The sequence below is a fragment of the Filicampus tigris genome, chromosome 6 (genome assembly GCF_054856515.1).
Source record: "Filicampus tigris isolate MCC_2025a chromosome 6, RoL_Ftig_1.0, whole genome shotgun sequence".
Taxonomy (NCBI): Eukaryota; Metazoa; Chordata; class Actinopteri; order Syngnathiformes; family Syngnathidae; genus Filicampus; species Filicampus tigris.
This window is the reverse complement of record NC_141222.1, coordinates 13,339,829-13,360,119: the sequence shown is the minus strand read 5'-3', so window position 1 is coordinate 13,360,119 and position 20,291 is coordinate 13,339,829. Positions and strand designations below refer to the sequence as shown.

Genomic DNA, 20,291 nt, shown 5'->3' with positions numbered 1-20,291 from the left:
ACCGTCAAATTGACTGGGACGCCGTAGTTCAAGAAATAATGACTTGTAACTACATTTATATTTTTTAATACCTAAATATTATATATATTTTATACCGAAATACCTAAAATGGCCTCATTATAATGAAATATACACAGAATTAAGGATATCTTATATCTATATACGCAGAGTAATAACACATCAAAGTTTGAAAGTCAAAATGACTGCTCTCGTACTCTTCGTGTTAAACATCTTTTCGACTGTCTTTTGGTTCGAAACATGCAGCCGAATTCATCCTCTTAATATTTAACCGCTTGACAACTTTGCACGGTTGCATTTTTATTTGTCGTGGCTCAAGGAGACGCACACTATCGTCTCTGCGTGTGGGCTCAAACTTCAAAGACAAATCGAAGTCATCTCTTACAACAGCGGCACACATCCGACACCCATGACACTTCCCTGCACACGCAGGGCGACATAGGATGGCAGTTTTCCACACACGGTAAGTTTTAACCATGCGAGGTAAAAAGGATCAAGCATGTTAGAAAGCTGAAAGCTAGCGCGAATAAAAGCGAGTCCGGAAGCATTAGCTTAGCTTTCATTGAATCCCCCTCTCTTCTCCTATGTCAATAACGCAATGACCATTTAGACCGCAGCCTTCGCTATTACAAAGTTCGATTCTCAAATCGCGATTATATTGCAAATGCAATTAATCATTCAGCCCTAATGTGAACAATAACTTGTCAAATAAAACAGATCATACTTGTTCATCATGAATGGTCCATTCTCCTCTAGCCCTTTATTCCTCCAATTTATCATTGCAGACTCAGATTGATAAATGAAGCCAACAAACAGCACTAATTTGTCTCCCCACTGTCTCTCCTTCTCATCTTTTACTATGTTAATTAATATAACAAGATATTGAAATCATTTGGCCCCCATTCTGTCGTCTGTAGCACTTGCAAAGAACTTCATATCATTCCATTTTACTAGTTTTACTTGCTATTAAACACTTTTGGTCAAATTGTGAATATTTCTTTGTTGAAGAAACACTTGAAAAGATTATAGGTCTGGCCCTGCTTTTTTGACAAGTGAAAATATTTCATTTAAGTGTGGTGACCCTATGGTTTCATGTTGTTGCCTCATAGACACGACAAAATAATGCAATTGCTTTTGCCTTTCATCGCTCCACTTTCAGACATTCATTCTCTTATTCACTGAACAGCGGCTTATCTTAAAAAGTTAGGGGTCATGTTTGCTCACACTGCTGAAGAAAAACATCTTCATATAACTTTGTTGATACAGCTATTTTGGAGTCACTGATTGTCAGTGTTGGGGGTAAGGCGTTATAAAAGTAATGCATTACTGTAATAATTTTCATTTAGGCAGTAATTAAGTCAACGAGTAACTAGTTATAATTCTCTAGTATTTTTTACTGCTACTATCTATCGATTTTATAAACCAATTATCAATTATACTTCAATACATTAAAATAACGCATTGACTTATTGATAACAGGAACACATATTGCGCAATATAAACATATATTTTCATTTCCCATGTGTGCGGATTAATTTGAGTACAGGTACTGTATGTTGATAATTTTATTCATAGTACACAGCCTGGTTCATGATAAAAACATTAATCAAAGGAATTGATCTCCCACCATAGAGTCTAAACCAGGGGTCACCAAGTCCGGTCCTCAAGGGCAACTATCCTGCATGTTTCCCATCTCTCCCCGCTGCAACACACCATAGGTGCCCTTGAGGACCGGACTTGGTGGACGACCCCTGGTCTAAACGTTAAACATTATACCACACACATTATAGTTAAAGATCTTTAACCAGCTGTGCAGTTACTTCGAATTAGAGTAACTTAATATTGTAAAGAAACTTTCAAATGCAAGTAACTAGTAATATGAAATCTATTACATTTTGGAAGTACCTTGCCCAACACTGCTGTCTGTAGTAGTATGCGCTGGCTATTTTTTTTTGGCAAGTCATTGTGAATATGGTTGTTTGTCATTAAGTGTGTCTCGTGACTGGCTTTTGCCCACAGTCACCTAGGGATAGATTTTAGCTTCCCTGCAACCCTGAATAAGATAAGTGGTTGGAAATGGATGAATGGATTATACTGCATATTTTATTGCATATAATTTGGATAAACAACTTCATTGAATGGGGCGGGGAGGTGAAGCAAAAACAAACCCAACGTCTCAGTTACTACTTTAAACCAATAAATTGTTATAGTTTTCTCTTTATGAAATATTATTTTTTTTACTGCTTCAAAAGTCCTCCCTAGCATTGATATCATTTTTACTTTGAAAGTTAAACAAGAAAAACTTTTGATTAAACTGTCGTTTTACTGGGATTCAAGCAGTAATGGTTTCAAACATTCTTGCATATAATCCACTTCATATATTTTTGTAAAAACATTTGACCTGACAGAGAGAATACATTCGCAAAGAAAACATCAGGTGTGACTTTAACCAAATGCAATATTTATGAACATATACAGTAAATCTACCCCACATAATCATCCTTGTTGTTTAAGTTCAAATAATTCAAGCGGTGTGAATAACTAGTACTACTAAAATCTGCCATAGTAGTCATTACAAAACACAAATCATTGATGCATGGCATATACAATTTGTCATGCTCATCACACCACGTCACACCCACTTAATTTTTAACCTTTTACCTTACAGGACAGAGCCAGCAGGGTTTTTGAATATTCATTAAATGCAATATTTTTGACAGAGAATTAAATGGCAAGCATATCAGCCTGACTTATTCCACAAATGCTGAAATGAATCCACAGATAAGCTCTGACACATTTGAATAAGTCATCAGGATGTTTAGTTTGTAAATCCTCTCATAGCTTTAAGCAAATGACAAGCTAATGAGTGTCATCTGTTTGACTGTTCAAGGTGTTTTCACCACTTTTTGCATGATTTGAGATAGTGTTCTGTACATAATCACAGCAAATCCATCCCCGGACCTCAATCCTTCACGGGCATATGGAATGCATTGCGTGGCAGCTGTTAATATTACCTTAAAAACAACTGTTTGTGTGTGTGCATGTATACGTGCATGTGGCTCAGTGCAACATCTACAGATTTGAGGGAATCACTATCTTATCAATCATGTCGGACTTCAAGACAGGACTGCTCAGTTTACAATGTTGTTGTTCAATGAACTTTTTTGTAAATGTCAGAATGATAAACAACTCAGCATTAGCATTTCTTAACACAAACATATCTACTAGGATAAAATGAAAACGACATTTAAACAACAATGTTGTCTTTTAGAGATCCGTGCCTCAAGTGGGGTGGGGTGAGGGGTGGGTCATAAGCAACTTGGTGAGCTGGCACGGCCCCCTATGGGCACAGTTGTGATTCACAGAATTGCAGTCTTTAATACTTTTCTTTTCACTAAACTTTGCATTAGCTTGTTGCTAATATGTGATGCATGTTCAACAGCTCAAAAACACAAACAAAAACCTTTATCCTGTAGTCCCGTTACTAACGACCAGAATTTGGCTGACATTTGCATTTGAGTCGATGGTCACTGATGCATGATTACTTGGAGGAGGTTTATTGCCAACATTAAACTAAGAGGGAATTTCATGCTTTCCCCTACATTTCATTTTTTCATATTTTAGTTGTGACTCCTATAAAAGAACAAAACTAACATCTCGGTCTTAAGATGAGCAGACAACAGAAACAACCGTGAAGAAACTATAAATTGTGCTGAGATCAGTTTTAAGACTAATGACAAGCAAATGACCCTAGGAAACATGTTTTTTTTCATAGTAGAATAAAATGTAAATGTACATCCACAACAGTAGGTAGCAGTGATGTTGTCATTAAAAAGAAAAAAATCCAGGCAACTTGATGCACTTCAAATCTTTTCTGTTACAGACAAAAGAAAACATTGTTAACAACATTATTTTTGTTGTTAGTTTATCTAGTTTATTCATTTTTGGTTTTGTTTAAAGACGAAGTCAACCCAAACATATTTTTTTTCGAGAATACGTTCTATGCAAGCCCACTAGTTGATACAAGGCATTCTGGTAAATATTGCGTTTGTAGAATAAGAGTTGATCCATTCGTTTTTAGCTATCTCTATGGGCGGCCATTTTGTCACTTCTTTCGACTGAAAATGACATCACAACTACTCAGGGCTCAGGTAACGGCCAATCACGGCTGACCTGTTCTTGAAAAAAATGTGTTTGGGTTTGTTTCCCTCTAATGTTAATAAACATACAATGTTATGCAGAGGAGTACTTACAATAATTTTATATTCATGGTGGAGAATTCAGGGGGTGCAAAATGTTTTCTCCTTCCGAGGGGGGAAGAAAAAAAAAAAATTGAGAAGCATTGGGCTAAAGTCATATTTACTTGAGTGGCACAGAATGACAGAAGCACTTATTAACAAGTCAAGGAAAATGTAGGAGGATCGCATAATGCCAAACCACAGTAAAGACAATTTTAATTAGAGTTCATTATTGCCTGCTTGGTAAAATAGCTTATGTGTTTATTTGCATGATTCACACTTCAGACATTTATTTGTGTTTTGAATCCTTAAGCCTTCTGAACTTCTCGCATAATATGCCTTGATGGCTACAAACACTAATTTAAAGCCTTGAATTAAAAATCCAGCATAGCCAAGCCATATAACTTTATTACAGCCTTAATGTTTTAATGCACAGTAGTAAAAGAAAAGTTACTTGGTGACCATTGCCTACTTTTATTTAATTACAAAATACAAATTGATCAACAAAATCATTCAGATACTGTGCATCATAAATTTAAGTTGCACAATGCTTTCAGGGATTAGCCTACTTTATTTAGTATAACTATTAGTGTAGCTGCAAGGTGTTGTCAGAGGAGAAGTAAAAAAACTAAAATACACTGGATGGATGGATACATCCATCCATTATCTATACCGCTTATCCTCACAAGGGTCGCGGGGGGTGCTGGAGCCTATCCCAGCTGTCTTCGGGCAGTAGGTGGGGGACACCCTGAATTGGTTGCCAGCCAATCGCAGGGCACACAAAGACAAACATCCGCACTCACAATCACACCTAGGGGCAATTCAGACAGTCCAATCAACTTACCATGCATGTTTTTGGAATGCGGGAGGAAACCGGAGTGCCCGGAGAAAACCCACGCAGCCACGGGGAGAACATGCAAACTCCACACAGGGAGGCCGGATCCTGGATCGAACCCACGACCTCTGAACTGTGAGGCGGACGTGCTAACCGGTCGGCCACCGTGCCGCCCTGGATGGATACAGTATGTCCCATAAATGGGCAAAGGATGCTGCCTTGGGTGATAGAATGCAAAGTAATAAAAGAGTTGTATATTGTGAGCCCCTGCTATATAGCCACCAACTAGTTAGTCTGATCTTGTGCAATTGCTTGTTATCTAAGGAAAAGTGTTTGGATGATTTTACTTGAATAATCACAGATGTATGTTACCTTTTACAATAACGTTGTTGCTAAGGCTTAAACTGCCTGTACAAAAATGGAACCAGCTTGACCCTGAAACACATTATTTCTATTTCCATTATCTCCTCTTTTTTAGTTTAAACTTGAGCAAATTGGGGGCCACAAAAATGCATTGGTAGAGAACATGTACCAACTGCGTATTGTTTACAAACGTTCACACCATTTATTTCCACACGTACTATATTTACCAATTTTTCTACTGTCATGGATCTCCAGCTTTCCTTAAAATCTTTTATCCACCCTCAAGAAATAAGTGATGTGAATAAAACACATCCTTCAAAATGTGCTGACCTGTTCCAATGCAAGAAAAGCCTCTCTCGGAGCTATATTGTGTGACGGAGCTGAGCAGTGAAACACTATTTGCTGGATGTCTGAGACAGCACATCTCCAATTTAAAGCAGCCTATCTTTCTCCATCAAACTTAAAAGTTCTTTATTCGCCTGTCATGATGTCTCTCAAGGTCCCGTCAAACCTTTGCATACATTTGTAGCACAGGCACACTTCACTTTAGGATGAGTCAAGTTTTCACAGCACAAACTCGGCATGCTTACTTTGTCAAAGTTGCCACATACTTGGAAAAGGACAGCAAGAGGAGGCAAATACTCTGACTTTGATGATGGCTAATAAAGTTTGATTGAGACTGACAGGACACTCTTGGCATCTAATTGGCTCTATTAATAGCCTGGGAGCCGAGCAGTAGATGGTGATGGTGAGTGGAGGCGAGTTTTAACCTGCAAATCGTTACTTTGTGTGTTTGTCCAATGTTGAACAGAATGCAAACTCATGATTAACTTCATGATGTCAATATCATATATTTTGCGCAGCACATTGCTGCGTAATACTGTAATTGTTGATTTTATGTCCCACAACACAATGCACCCATTAATTAAATAAAAATCATACGGCAAGGACTGTTAAAAAATGTGAAAGAGCATTCCGAACAATTACAAATTACAAATGATTTTGTATTTCTTGTGGCAAGCAAAAAAATCTGAAATGTTGTTGAAGGGTGTTTTACTTTGGCTATTTTCACAGTTGAACATAGTTCTCACTGAAAAGTAGTTGATAGTGTAACAGTTGACCTTATTTTAATCAGCCCAATATGGTCAAAACGATGTGTTGTGGACTGTAAAAATATGACTACATGAGAAACAAGTCCAAAAGCTATCCAAACCATAAACAAATGTGTGGGTCCAAGCTGTTAGGACATGTGGCCAGGTCCTGTCAAGAACAACACTATTTTCTCCAACCATCTCAAAAATGAATGTGTTGGTGATGATGCCACTCTGGAATTTGCCCTGACATTTTCATGTTACCATTGTTTGATGTCAAGATGTTCAAGTAACACAGTTCCAGTTTTTTGCTCCCAAGTGCCACAATTTGGATACCAGTTATAAAAAAAAAATCTGATGTAATCAGATATTCTCACATCGGAATGAGGCCTCTTCAAAAAATGTGTACAAATCTGACACTAATCAGAGACCTGCCAACGCGAGTGTTCTGAAATGGAAAGCTCGGATCTCCCCCCGTCAATGTGAGCTTGGCATCACTGAAAAAAAACACAGATTGGTGATATACTGTTAAAAAACACCCACATCTGCCTGAATAAATATTAAAAGCATGATTTATTAAATGTTTATTTTCCACATAGGCATTCAATGAAATGCAATCAAATGCTCATCCTTACCTGGCATGTGATTATTTTTCAACCAAATAAATCAGCTAGGTCGTAGCGGAACTGCATGTTCCATGCCATTCTAGTTTGTTGTGTTTAATGGAGGATGAAGTGAAATATGAGCATGAAATTAGCTACAAAAAAAAAACCTACAGGCATAAAAACGAATCAATCAAACACACTGACATATGAGGCCTGATTCACTAAAGGTCTGCGCATGCAAAAAGGTGTGCAAACCTGCTCGCGTACACACATGTGGAAGCTGATCAACTAGATGCACCCAGGATTGCATCTGTGAAACGAGTACATTTGCCGCACTGTGTATTTTGCGCGTTCTGGGTGGAGTAGATGCAAATAGGTTAATTTCAATAGATGCAAAGTTATTCATCCAACTTGTGACAAATTGCAGTGACTGTTGTGGCTTCTTTAAATAAGTCTGAAATGCAGATGCAAACTGGCACCGCTGTGTATGATTACTGAGGAGAAGGTGCTGAAAAATAAGTTGCGACGTGGAGAACAGATCTTTTCTGTTCATATAAACATTTTTGACATGCCAGAACAAAACTTACTGTGACATATCTACTCAGCTATTAGGAGTTTTGGAGCTTCTGAACGATGTGAAGGTTGATTGGAGCCACTCACAAGAAGGAATCATGCAATATGAGCTATAACAAAATCTGGTTCCCCTTGAGTCTGTGTCATTTCAGCACAGTCTGGCAACCGGTGTCGGTCTCTTCCACATCATTTTTGCATGCGCTGTCCCATGTTTTTAGGAAATATTTTATGGATGATATGCAGATTCATGCAATTCCCACTCACTTTGGGTGAATTAAATCATACAGAAGTTGGCTTTTATGGAATTGCTGGCTCCCCCAGCAATTGCCTCTTCCACTTAAACTTCCAATTCCATCACTTCAAACTTCATTTTGTGCTTGAGGTGCTCTCCCACATCTTCCATGGTGAAAACCATGGGAATTTCCCTGAAGCGCACAACCCCTTTTAAACATGACATTACCACCATTTTTACATCTGTTGCCAGCACATGAAATGATTGCAATACAAACAACTGCGTGTGTGCATGGCTCGAATGCAGCTACAGATTGAGAGAAACACACAAAAAAAAGGAATAAAGGTTAGACAACAACAACAAAAAAATACTCCTCACCACTAATTCAAGTCATGTGCTGTGTCTTTGAAAGGGAAAAGCACACTACACATTCTCACCAGCCCACTTTATCTACTCTCCCAAAGTTGTAATTGTTATCAGGTGTGACACCAGGTAAGCAAGAGAAGCAGGCGCTGCCCAGTGGTGACCAGAGGACGTGCAGGCAACCCATCATGGCCACATGTAAACATCTTGCTCTGTGACAATTTTTTTCCAAGTGAGCACGACCTGCACAACACGTCGTTCTTTTTCGGAGTGTCTTTTTTTTTTTTTTTAATCCAGATTATGTTGGACGATTTATTTTTTGCTACTAAATCCGTTGAATTGTGTTCTGCACACTCTTTAACTTCCGCTTTGTGATTGGCTGGCCTTAGCACTGCATTTTATGGCAAGAGTAAAAATGAGCCGTAGGCTATAAGCAGGGAAAATCTACATAATTGATTTTGAGATATCAATATAACGTCAAATCGTTATGAAGAGCTGTGCAGTTTCTGGGATCAACAGAGTGACATACAGTAACACACATGACATGCCAACATACATGTATACACAGGCTTTGAACCTACTTTGCAGCGTGATAGATTGTTGTAGATTAGAGTCACATCAATCAAAAAAATCACGCCAGTTTCCTTATTTTTTCATGTTTGAGTGATAAAGAACTCGACACAAGCAATTCTTAACATACAAAAAGCTACTACGATGAAAGGAAAATTACATTAAAAAAATGTTTAGTTTTTAGAGATCCGTGCCTCAGTGTGGGGACACAAGCGACTTGGTGGGCACACAGGTTATGAGCATGTTTATGGCCAAGTGAACAATTTTCAGTGCATTGTGGTTCAGGTGAGCTCACATTCTTCAAGGGTCATTCAAGCTAAACCCTCACGCACCAGCGGTTCCGTTGGAAGCTTTACATGAAATCATCGGCATGGTACATTATGTATGCTTTGAATGTTACTGTGCTCCAAATCTTTGACTCAGAGCCCATTTTCTTTTCCTCTTTCTTAGGCTCGGAAATGGTGGACGTCCAGTGTCAGAGGTTTGAGGTGAAGAGTGCTGATGGAGAGAGAGTTCTGTTCTCTGCAGATGAAGAGGAGATCAGCATTGGAACTGAGAAGCTTAGAGTGACAGGTGCTCTCATCCTTCAAGTTAGAATTGCCCCGTTGTTCTTTTTGCCAGCAGCACACAAATACACAAAATGCACACATTCCAAGGTGAACTATTCAAATACAAATTCAACTTTCATCCACATGCTGATCCTGATAATTGGGGAGACAATAGGTCCATTCAAAGTGAGAGTCTTGTCAAAGAAACAATACAACTAGGAACACTTGCATGGCATTCTTGAAGAAGGAAATGGCTGTTTTTTGTCTTTTATTTTAACTTATTAAACTTACTGTATGTCACTTGTCATGCTTCGCAGGGTCAGAAGGAGTTGTGTTTAGCCATTCCGTGCAGACATCACACGTAAGGGCAGAGCCATTTCAGGATTTAAAGTAAGTAGTTTGCTGTATATAAGCCAAAAGAAGGCTATATGATACACTGGTCACTCTCCTGCAACACTGCAATGTACGCCTCATCTTCATTGATTTTTAACCTGCACAGCCCCATTAAAACATATTCATGTTCCTCTACTTACAGTCCACTATAATAACTTTCTGTGTAAGTAGCCCATAAAAATAGCAGCAATTTTCTATCATTTTAATCGACTGACCATTATAGCCCCTCTCTTATGTCCGTACACTAGAGATGAACATTGTGGTATGAAAATTTTGTATCGCTATTATCATGACCAAATCTTCTGTCTTATGTCTCTGACAACTGGGATACCGTATTTAGTGGTGGGACAAACAATCTAATTAAATCAAATAATGTTCCACAATAAAAAAAAAAAATGTTCATATGTTTGACTTTATAAAATGTTGACTTTGGACAAAAGATTTGTATCAATTTTAACAAAGCAAAACAAGCTACAGCATGTAGTTTATAGATAAAGCTGCATTTTGAGCTAACACTATTCCCAAAGCTCTAACGAATAAATTCAAGATTCAAGTTGGCTATATAAAAGCGCTTAAAGGAATTATTATTAGAGAAAATAAGTAATAATACTACTACTAATTAATACTGCTACTACTACTACTAATAATAATAATAATAATAATATTAATAATAATAATAATAAGAGGGAATAATAAGAGGGAGTTGGGGAGGGTGTGGTTGCAACGGCTGCTACAAAAGATGTCTTGTCATCAAGTCCAAAGTCAGACAACAAGCCCTGTAGTGAGCTAATGCTGCTTCTATTTAGTTTTTTTAAATGCTTGTTTTTCTTTCATAAGGATTACACACACTGTTCAGAGTGTGTATCTGTACCTGCTGAGGAGTGTTTTCAAATATTTTTCCTGCTTCTGAAGTTCCCTCTTTTTTCATATGGCTCTTTCTGGCTTTGTCAGACATGATTTTGCGTGAGGTATTGCTGTAGACCTCGGAAGGAAACCGAGGCACACATTTCCAGAACAGGTGTGAGGAAGAAAATGAAGTAACAAAGGAGAGAAGTGAGTGTGGGCTCGGGAGAGCCAAGAAATTACAAACATGGTGACTTTCGAGTGACATAAGGAAATTATAGGAGGAAGTTGTCATCCATGTGTTTGAAGAGAACTGACTTTTCCTGTGAAACTGGGCAGTACAAGATGATGGAACAACAATATGTATATTTTTGTTTCTAATGTGCCAATAATCATGGAAACAAAACAAAATCTTAACAAGGCTCCAAAAAATTGGGCAGGCAGAAAATGAACATTTTAAAATTGGAAAAGGAATCTTTTGTTTTTTTTCATTACTCTGTGGATCAAATTTTGGGATGTTGATAAGTTCATCGTGATATTTTTTCTGTTTCATCACTGGTAATCTAAAGTGAGCAGTTTCACAACATGTTGTAAGTTTATTGAGAAGTACAGAAGTATCATGAAACAGCTTTTTGCTGTAGAATAAACATTTTGATTGGCCAATCCTCTGAAAGGCTACTAAGACAAAAGGTTGTCTCCTGCTAATTTGGGGGCGATTTTCCAAAATGTATTTCTTTTTATTCTCTGGTATGCATTTCTATCCTATGCATTATCTAATGGATTGAGTTCAATATAATAATTGGATTCAGATGAAATATGACCCTATGCATATTGTTTGAGGTTCAGTTGAAGTAGAAGAAGTAACGTTCTTTAAAACAAGCTGAAAAAGTGAGGCAAAATTAAAGCTACTGTGAACATTTGTCCAATATGATTGTCAAACATAGGGAGGAGGAATACAAGTCAAACCTTGTCTTACTCTTCTATTACCACTCATCACTTTATAACCATAATGCCATTTGGTAGTCATACAGTACAAAAATACAAAATAAATGATACCACCACACCTGCATTTAAGCCTCTTTTGGACATGAACTCAAGTAAAGGGTTCTCTTCATTTTCATGCTTCTTCTGTGTGACTAGTAGGCTTTTAGCTGCGTTGACTGCCAATCACAGTGACCAGAGAGCTGGAGGCAGCTCAGATCACTATTTGTCACTTGAAATGTTAAAAGAGTTCTTTTGTGGATAGCAGCTGTGATGGAAGTTTCAGACACTTGAATGTGAAGTGCACAGTGCTTGAACTGAGTGGCTGCTTTTGGTAACAAAACGCACTTTTACAAATAGCACACTATGGCATGTATTGTCAAAGTCTCTGCTGTGATGGCCACTCTAAGTCATGTTCATAGTATTCCGCTTCCTCAAAAGTATGTATGTGTGTGCGTGTGTGTGTCAAAGTGCTATGCCTGGCATTACAGTATTTGGTGGTTTGGTATCTTCACAAGAACTTTTGAACTTTGAATCTCAATATTGACTGGTAAAGAGTTTCAAATGAAAAAATGCTATTGAGAAATACTTTGTTGCTACCCTGTGAAAATCCATCTCCACTTTATAATTTTGACTTTCCAACATAATTACGGATGGCACCTTGTTCGACTGGTTAGCACGTCCCCCTCACAGTGCAGAGGTCGTGGGTTCGAATCCGGCCCCGGCCTTCATGTATGGACTTTGCATGTTCTTCCCGTGCCTGCGTGGGTTTTCTCTGGGTACTCTGGTTTCCTTCCACATTCCAATAACATGCACAGTAGGTTAATTGAATACTGTAATTTCCCCCTAGATGTGATTGTGAATGTTTGTTTGTCTCTGTGTGCCCTGCGATTGGCTGGCAACTGATTCAGGGTGTACACCGCCTACTGCCCCAAGACAGCTGGGATATAGGCTCCAGCACGCCTGCGACCCTTGTGAGGAGAAGCGGTTTGGAAAATGGATGGATGAATGCATTATTTAGTTGAAATTTTAGCCTGGTTGTACTATGTACCATTTGTTAATTTATCTACCAAAAAAGGAGAGTACTTGTTACCATGTTTTGCATTCCGAGCTGAGTTGAGTCACAAAAGAGGAGGAGCATTATGTGTCTCATCGAGAGGCAGCTAGCGCTGGGGGCAATAAATCTCACGGCACTGCCCGATGACTTAGGCAACACACAGTAAGTAAAATATCATTCCCAAACAACTGATCAGCGTTCCTTCTTCCATACGACGGCTGTACTGTACAATAATACTGAAGTAAATACATTTGAAATCATGTCATGTCATGTCATCTTCCAAACCGCTTATCCTATATAGGGTCGCGGGGAGTTGCTGGAGCCTATCCCAGCCGTCAATAGGCGAAGGCAGACTACACCCCGAACTGGTCGCCAGCCAGTCGCAGGGCACACATAGACACCGTCACTGAGCGGGAATCGATCCCACGCTGCCCGCACACAACTCAGGCGTGTGTACCACTACACTATCAGCGGACCCATTTGAAATCAATTCCCGAAATATAAAATTATAGTTCCTTTTATAGATTTAAAGTGTTGTTTCAGATAGTTCCAATATTTTTAAACACTCTCATTTTTATTTCATTTTTCAAAAAAAGTGTTTTTTAACTATAATGATTTTTGTGTTTGTTTTCTCTGCATTCAACAAACAAGCTGAAAAGGGCATCAGTGACTGGCTCACGTTTGCCACGAGCAAGGGCATTATAGTAAGCAAGTATGTTATTGTAACACTTTCCTGGCGATACACGGAGAGGGAATAGCTCCACAACAGACTTTATTCGGCCGCCTCGTTTCTTTTTTCTGGCCAGCCCTACGTGATGTGTTAACCTATACACATTGGCCTCGTCACCATAGATATCCCTTCGCCAACACAATTGCATTAAAATAGTTCCCCCAAATAAGAAATCAAATAGATCCATACAAATATGGACATCCATATAAAAATTAAATCATCTTACACTATGAAAACCTATAACAAAATGTTCAATCTAAACAGCAGATTTCCAAATTATAGTAGGATTTCCCCCGATAGACAAGTAGCTTCAAATAATAGCAATATGTGAACCGCAATATACTGTTGCAGGGAAACGCTGTACGGGTATTCAATGGACAGCAATGATGGGCAGATCTTCATATTTCAACATATCACACACAGGAAAAATGTTTTTCAAATAACCCAAGAAGAATTATACTTTCATGTCTCATTGAAGACCTCTGACTTGATCGTCTGCTGATTTCATCATCTGTTGTTTGCACCATAGACTAAAGGATCATTCTCTTCAGGCTCGATCTTCTTCGCGGCTACCTCAGAGTACCACACACAAACAAAAATAAAGCAGTCATAATTTTGCAAAGCAAGGATCATATTGGCATCATTAAGTGACGACAGAGTTCTCATATTGGAAAGAAGTAGCCCTAGGTCTTGACGGCACCACCAGTAAATAAACAACTGCACGGGAAAGCAATACTTTGACTGAGCAGGGAGAATAAAATCAATAGCTGAGAAGCCTCACGCTGCAGCATCACCACGCTTGGAGACATTCGAGTCATGTCTGTAACTATCTACTGCTTGGATCCACATCAGAGAGAAGCAAGCTGTTGCTGAGTCAGTATCTCCCCAGCGCAAGCCACACTTCCATCCTCATTCTCCTCCTCCACCTCTCATTTAAGCCCTTCATGGCATCTGAGAATGCCCCTGCGGGAGACTTAACTCTTATGTAGGCAAAGGCGCTGATTTGAGCTCTTTGCCATTTTGCCCTTATCCCCTAGACTGTATCCACGTAACCTTCCATTTGCAGTTCCCAGTGTAGAGGAACTATTGTAAATCTGTTCTGTTTCTCAAGGGCACAGGAGAGCATTCATTCTGTCGACCAAAAAAAAAAAAACACACTGTTAACTTAAATTTAACAGTTAACATGCTTACAAAGAAAAAATATGACAAGTCAAAATGCATCTGTAAGTGCAGCTGCATGTTTGTTTACAACACATCCCTTGACTAAAAGCAGATTGCCTCATCGTTCAGTGCTGACTTTCAAACTGAAGCCTACGCAAAACAGTATTGTTCATTGTGTGCTTTGTTTGTTTGTGAGGTATTATTCATGGAGTCATTTTTAGCATGATTAAGTTATGATTTGGCATAGCACACATTTTCCAACATCACAGTGAAACAAATTGATTGTCCTTTTGTAGCAGAAGCCTTAGTTGAAGCTGTTCATTAAAAATGCGATGGTGGTGAAAAAAAACTCATATAGTTGTATAATCCAGTTTTGTTTGTATAATCGAGTTTTTAATACAGTTCTTCAACTTGATACAAATTCTCAAGTTAATACTTTGCCTAGTTTTAGGACAACAGTACTTCTTGGAACCAACTCCTTTAAAATATGTTTACTTTCCCCATTAACCTTCAATAAGTCTTCCAAAAAAGCCAAAGGAGAGCAAAATGTTTGTCAACAACATCATTTGTTAGTATTTGATCCAAATTTCAAAACTGAAAAAATAAAATACATATTGCATAACCTCACAGACTTTCTTCACTCTTTGAGGTTCCAATTTAAAGCATGAAATAATGCCATGTAAATCGTCATGCTCGCTAAATCATTCCCCCCCTTTTTTCCAAAGCAATTCTGACTATGCTCATGAGAAATCTTAGAAGACTGCACAAGATTTTATTCATTTTAATTAAGTGATCCGAACTCAACCAACATGAAATTTAGTCTCTAAAGATCAAAAAGTATGCAATTTTCCCACACAACATAAGAAACATAAGACAATCATCTTAATTCCTTCATACACACTTCATAGACTAAACACTTCATAGACTAAACTGTTTTTTATGTTTTTTTTAATGCGATTTATCTGGAATAAGTATACTGTCCTTTCTAAAGTATACTTGCATGGGAATACAAAACCCTTGGGTCCTTTGCTCTATATTCTGAGTTACTTTCTTTTGATAAGTCTCCTGAAAGGGCTAAACTAACAACTGATCTCTTTTCATCCCTCAGCCTATTCATTCATAGTCCTGAAGTGGTGCTGGTGGACAAGTAATTACTGCTAATTGCTGTCACCGGCTGTCCCACTTGTGCTGCATTAACGTATTAAGCCTTCAGTGAGGCTTTAGTGTCCTTAGCAAATGGATAGATACTGTTAAACCAAATTGAAGACACCTAGCACTGACCTCATTTTTGTCATCCAGCTCTCCATCCCACCTACGATAGGTCCCTTAGCCTTCTTCTCTGTAGCCCAAAAATGAACATTCTTCTTTGTTGTTATGGCTTTGTTGTTTTTCTGTAGTAGGTCTCTAAATGACAGAAGCGATTTGACTTAATGGCCCTGTGTCCTGGCGGCGTACTTCCAAATCAGCCCAATTAAGAAATGTGCCATTTCAAAAGAGGGGGTAGGGAGATGAGTCATCACTGAAACTCTGCCTACCTCCCCCCTATCAACCTCTGGATCCAAAACAACAAAAACTTGTTTCAAGGTTGGAAGATATATTCAATTAATAAACATTTTAGAGCTTCTAACAGTGGGATGAGTAGCGTATAATGAGATTCTCAAGTGACTTGGAACATTCAAATGGGCCAAACTCATAGGTCTAACAAATTATGTGTCTAAAATGTGTTCGAGCCTTCGCCTTTCTTTTATTTAAACAGTAGGATCTGAAGCAAAGTATTTTCAACGCAATTGTTGAAGCGTTAATTTAAGCAGGTTTTTCAATAGATTACTTGATGAAGGAATGTAGTGTGGGATGGCAAAGAGCATCACCTAATTAGCTCTTGAAAACTCAGTGAATAAGGCCGCCCCTGGCTGTTTTTTTGATTAAAAAAGTGGGGTTCATGTCAAAGTAATTGGATATCATTAAATTTTAGAATAAGACACTTTCTCTTTGAACGGTGCCTTTGGGAAAAGATTCTCATGAGTTGTCTAGAGAAATGGGCTTCACTTTGGTTTTTTTTGTTTTTCTTTTATTTTTATTAATGATTGTAATGTATGTGGGCGGCACGGTCGACTGGTTAGCACGTCCGCCTCACAGTTCAGAGGTCGTGGGTTCGATCCCGACCTCCCTGTGTGGAGTTTGCATGTTCTCCCCGTGCCTGCGTGGGTTTTCTCCGGGTACTCCGGTTTCCTCCCACATTCCAAAAACATGCTTGGTAGGTTAATTGGACTCTCTAAATTGCCCCTAGGTGTGATTGTGAGTGCGTATGTTTGTCTCTGTGTGCCCTGCGATTGGCTGGCAACCAATTCAGGGTGTCCCCCGCCTACTGCCCGAAGACAGCTGGGATAGGCTCCAGCACGTCCCGCGACCCTTGTGAGGATAAGCGGTATATTTTTACATTAGATATAGGTTATCAAAACGCTAATAAACATTCCCCAGTTGTAGAAAATGCATGTAGTATCGTCTTAATGTTGGTGTGAACATTTCCAGGTATGTAAGCAGAAAATATGTAACATTGTGTCTGTGTTTTTTAATATCTTGTTTTTTCTGTTTGGCATTATTAGTGTTAAAGGCCCAGTGTGTAGAATTTACTGCCATCTAGTGGTGAATTAATAGAATACAACGACCTAAGCTCGATGTGCATGCATTTTGAAGCGCGTGCACTACAGTGCCTCAGAGAGCCCATGTCGCAAGCCTACCACCAATTTCTTCAGCAGAGGTACAAGCAAAATGTTATCACAAAGACTTCTAGTCTTCCCTCAAATGATATAGTAAGTGCATTGTATTTGTTACACATGCTGTAGTCATGATGTTGAGGAAATACGATCGCTAAGTTTGTCACCTTCGGGTACCTGTATCAGAAAAATAGCAGCAAAACCTGGCAGGCTCCTGTAGGGGAGGCACGCCCTATGTAATCCATCCATTATCTATACCGCTTATCCTCACAAGGGTCGCGAGCGTGCTGGAGCAACAGTGAAAATGTAAGGCCGGTTATCATTATGGGTAGCTTTTACCATCTTAACTTAATAGAAGCGAATGTCGTCATCAGATCCGGCAAATCTTTGTAATCCAAATGTCATGTCATGTCATGTCATGTCATTTTCCAAACCGCTTATCCTATACAGGGTCGCGGGGAGTTGCTGGAGCCTATCCCAGCCGTCAACGGGCGAAGGCAGACTACACCCTGGACTGGTCGCCAGCCAGTCGCAGGGCACACATAGACACTGTCACTGAGCGGGAATCGATCCCACGCTGCCCGCACACAACTCGGGCGTGTGTACCACTACACTATCAGCGGACTAATCCAAATGTAGAGTTGATTATTAGCTCACAGATCTCTTACTTTAAGGAATCTATTTCACTTAATAATTTAATGCTTTCATGCCCTGTGGAATCCAATAAATTAGTCTCTGGGACAGCAACATTCTGTCCATATAATCATGAGCAAGTTAAAGATTTCTGGGAAGTCTGTTGTTTAAAATGTCATTGATTTTGGATGACGATGTTCACTTTGGAACACAATAATATTCATGGTATTGCTTGTGTTGCTCTAGGAAGGAAACTGATTTGTCAAACATGTTTCCTGACTTGAAGTTTGGATACATTTACATAGCTAAGCCAGGGGGGTTAGCTATGTGCGTAAATACCTTAAGGAGTAATAGCAGATCTGACTGTGAGACATTGGAGGACTTTTTACTATCAAGTTTATAAGTATCATGTCCCCAAATGTTCAGCCATCAAAATACAAACGTAAAATGAGAAATGTTGTTGTTCAACGGTTGGATTAGTTGCTCACACAGTTTTTACAAAGTCATGACCCTTGTCCTATCCTTATTTATCAACAAATGAGCTTTTCATGGATTCTCCTTTTATACCCAATCATGACACTCGCCTGTTTTTTCCATTCTTCAACATTCCCAGTTTTTTTGCTTATGCTGTACCAGCTTTTGTGGAATGCATTGCAGGGATAAAATTCAAAATGAGAGAATTAGCAAAAAAAACAATAACATTCATCAGTTTGAACATAAAATGTCCTTGTACTATATTCAGTTGCTGAAAAGCTGAAAAGAATTTGCAAATCAATGTAATTTTAAGTAAAGTAAGTACGTAAGTAAGTGTGTAAGAAAAATGTATTTATATAGCACTTCTCAAAGAGAGGGCTCACAAAGTGCTTCACATAGTTAAAATACAACAATACAATCAAATATAAGCATAAAATATAAATAAAGGAACAACAACAAAAATGTAAAATACAGAAAAATGCAATTAAATATTATTGAAATATTACTTTAAAGTATTATACCTCCCATTAAAGGGAATGAGAGTAGCCGCTGTGACCTGGGCACTTGGAGACCGCTTTCCATCCCCGATCGTGCGTCTGTGTGTGACAAAACTCTGCAACAAGCACACAAACCATTTGTCAGTGGGGGGCTTTTAAAATTCAATGAATTGATTTTTACATCGACTTTGAGGGTTCCATGCACATTGTTGTCATATCTATGAATGAAATATGTTGACATCCACCACACATTTTAGCGGAGCACAGAATCTGTCTGCCTAGGTTTCAATTAAATCCATCAAAATCACGTTACACTGCTCGTGCCACAACTTGGACCTGCTTTTAGCTAGTCAAAGGTCTAGTCTACTTTCTGCCACCAAATTGTCAGGTGCACAAGTGGAATGTAATGGAAAAGGTCCTCGGTCTGTCAGAACGCCCAGCATGGCGTAACACCGTCTGCCAAATTCTCAAACAAAGTAAATTAGATTTGCCAAGGCACGAAAATGAAGATGTACCAGGTTTATGACGAGCGTACATGTTCCTGCCTACAAAAATAGAGCCTTCAGTGTCATGGTGCAAATATGAACCCAAGACAGAAGAACACTTAATTCCATATTAGCTTTTGTGAGGAAGAATTGGCAAATACTGTGGATGTTTGCAATGTCACACTGTTAAAATAGTCAAACTCCTTCTGAACCCATGTATTCGCTTTTAAAAATATGAAACGATTCTGGCAATTATACGGAAAAAGTGACACTTGTGAAAGGGTTTGGGGCAGGATGAGGTTGACGTTAACATTTCATCTTTAGCTTGTGGACCTCTAATAATGGCAAATTACAAATGAGATAAAAACTCAATTTTAAGCACTGACATGGATCAGTAATTATCAACTCATTCCAAATGTCATCCATCCTTATATATCAGGCACCCGCCTTTCTTCTCCTCACATCACATTACTTACATGTTACTGTACAGGTACTTTTAATTATAAAATACAGACAAAATAAGCAATGCAAGTTGATCATTTTGTGAAAATGTAGGCCCACTATGGATTATTAATGTATTCACAGGACATTCATTTTTTTCATGTATGCATCACAGGGATCTACTTTATTGTCACCCCCTTTCAACTTCCCTTTACTTTTTTGGGGTGGTTGATTAACAAGATCTTAACTGCAAACGCTTACCAATAAATGAATATGTGAACTAAATGAACCACAGTTAGATTGGTTGAACCTGCAGAGGAGTGTGGCTAGTCTTTCACTACTGATTAAATTATCAGCTTGGTGCCCCATCAGAGGCAAAAGCATGAAATTGACTTTTTTTTTTTTTTGTCTTGCAGACTTTACTGTTATTCATTTCACAGCAAGAA

At 38.6% G+C, this 20,291-nt stretch overlaps 1 protein-coding gene across 1 annotated transcript in view; it reads left to right on the top strand.

The window, feature by feature from the left end:
- sgcz (sarcoglycan zeta) overlaps positions 1-20,291 on the top strand; it is a 301,050-nt gene that overhangs the window by 256,347 nt on the left and 24,412 nt on the right. Inside the window, exons 5-6 of the mRNA XM_086034706.1 lie at positions 9,339-9,461; positions 9,754-9,826. Of these exons, the coding sequence (XP_085890832.1) occupies positions 9,339-9,461; positions 9,754-9,826 (196 nt within the window). The remainder of the gene's footprint in view (positions 1-9,338; positions 9,462-9,753; positions 9,827-20,291) is intronic.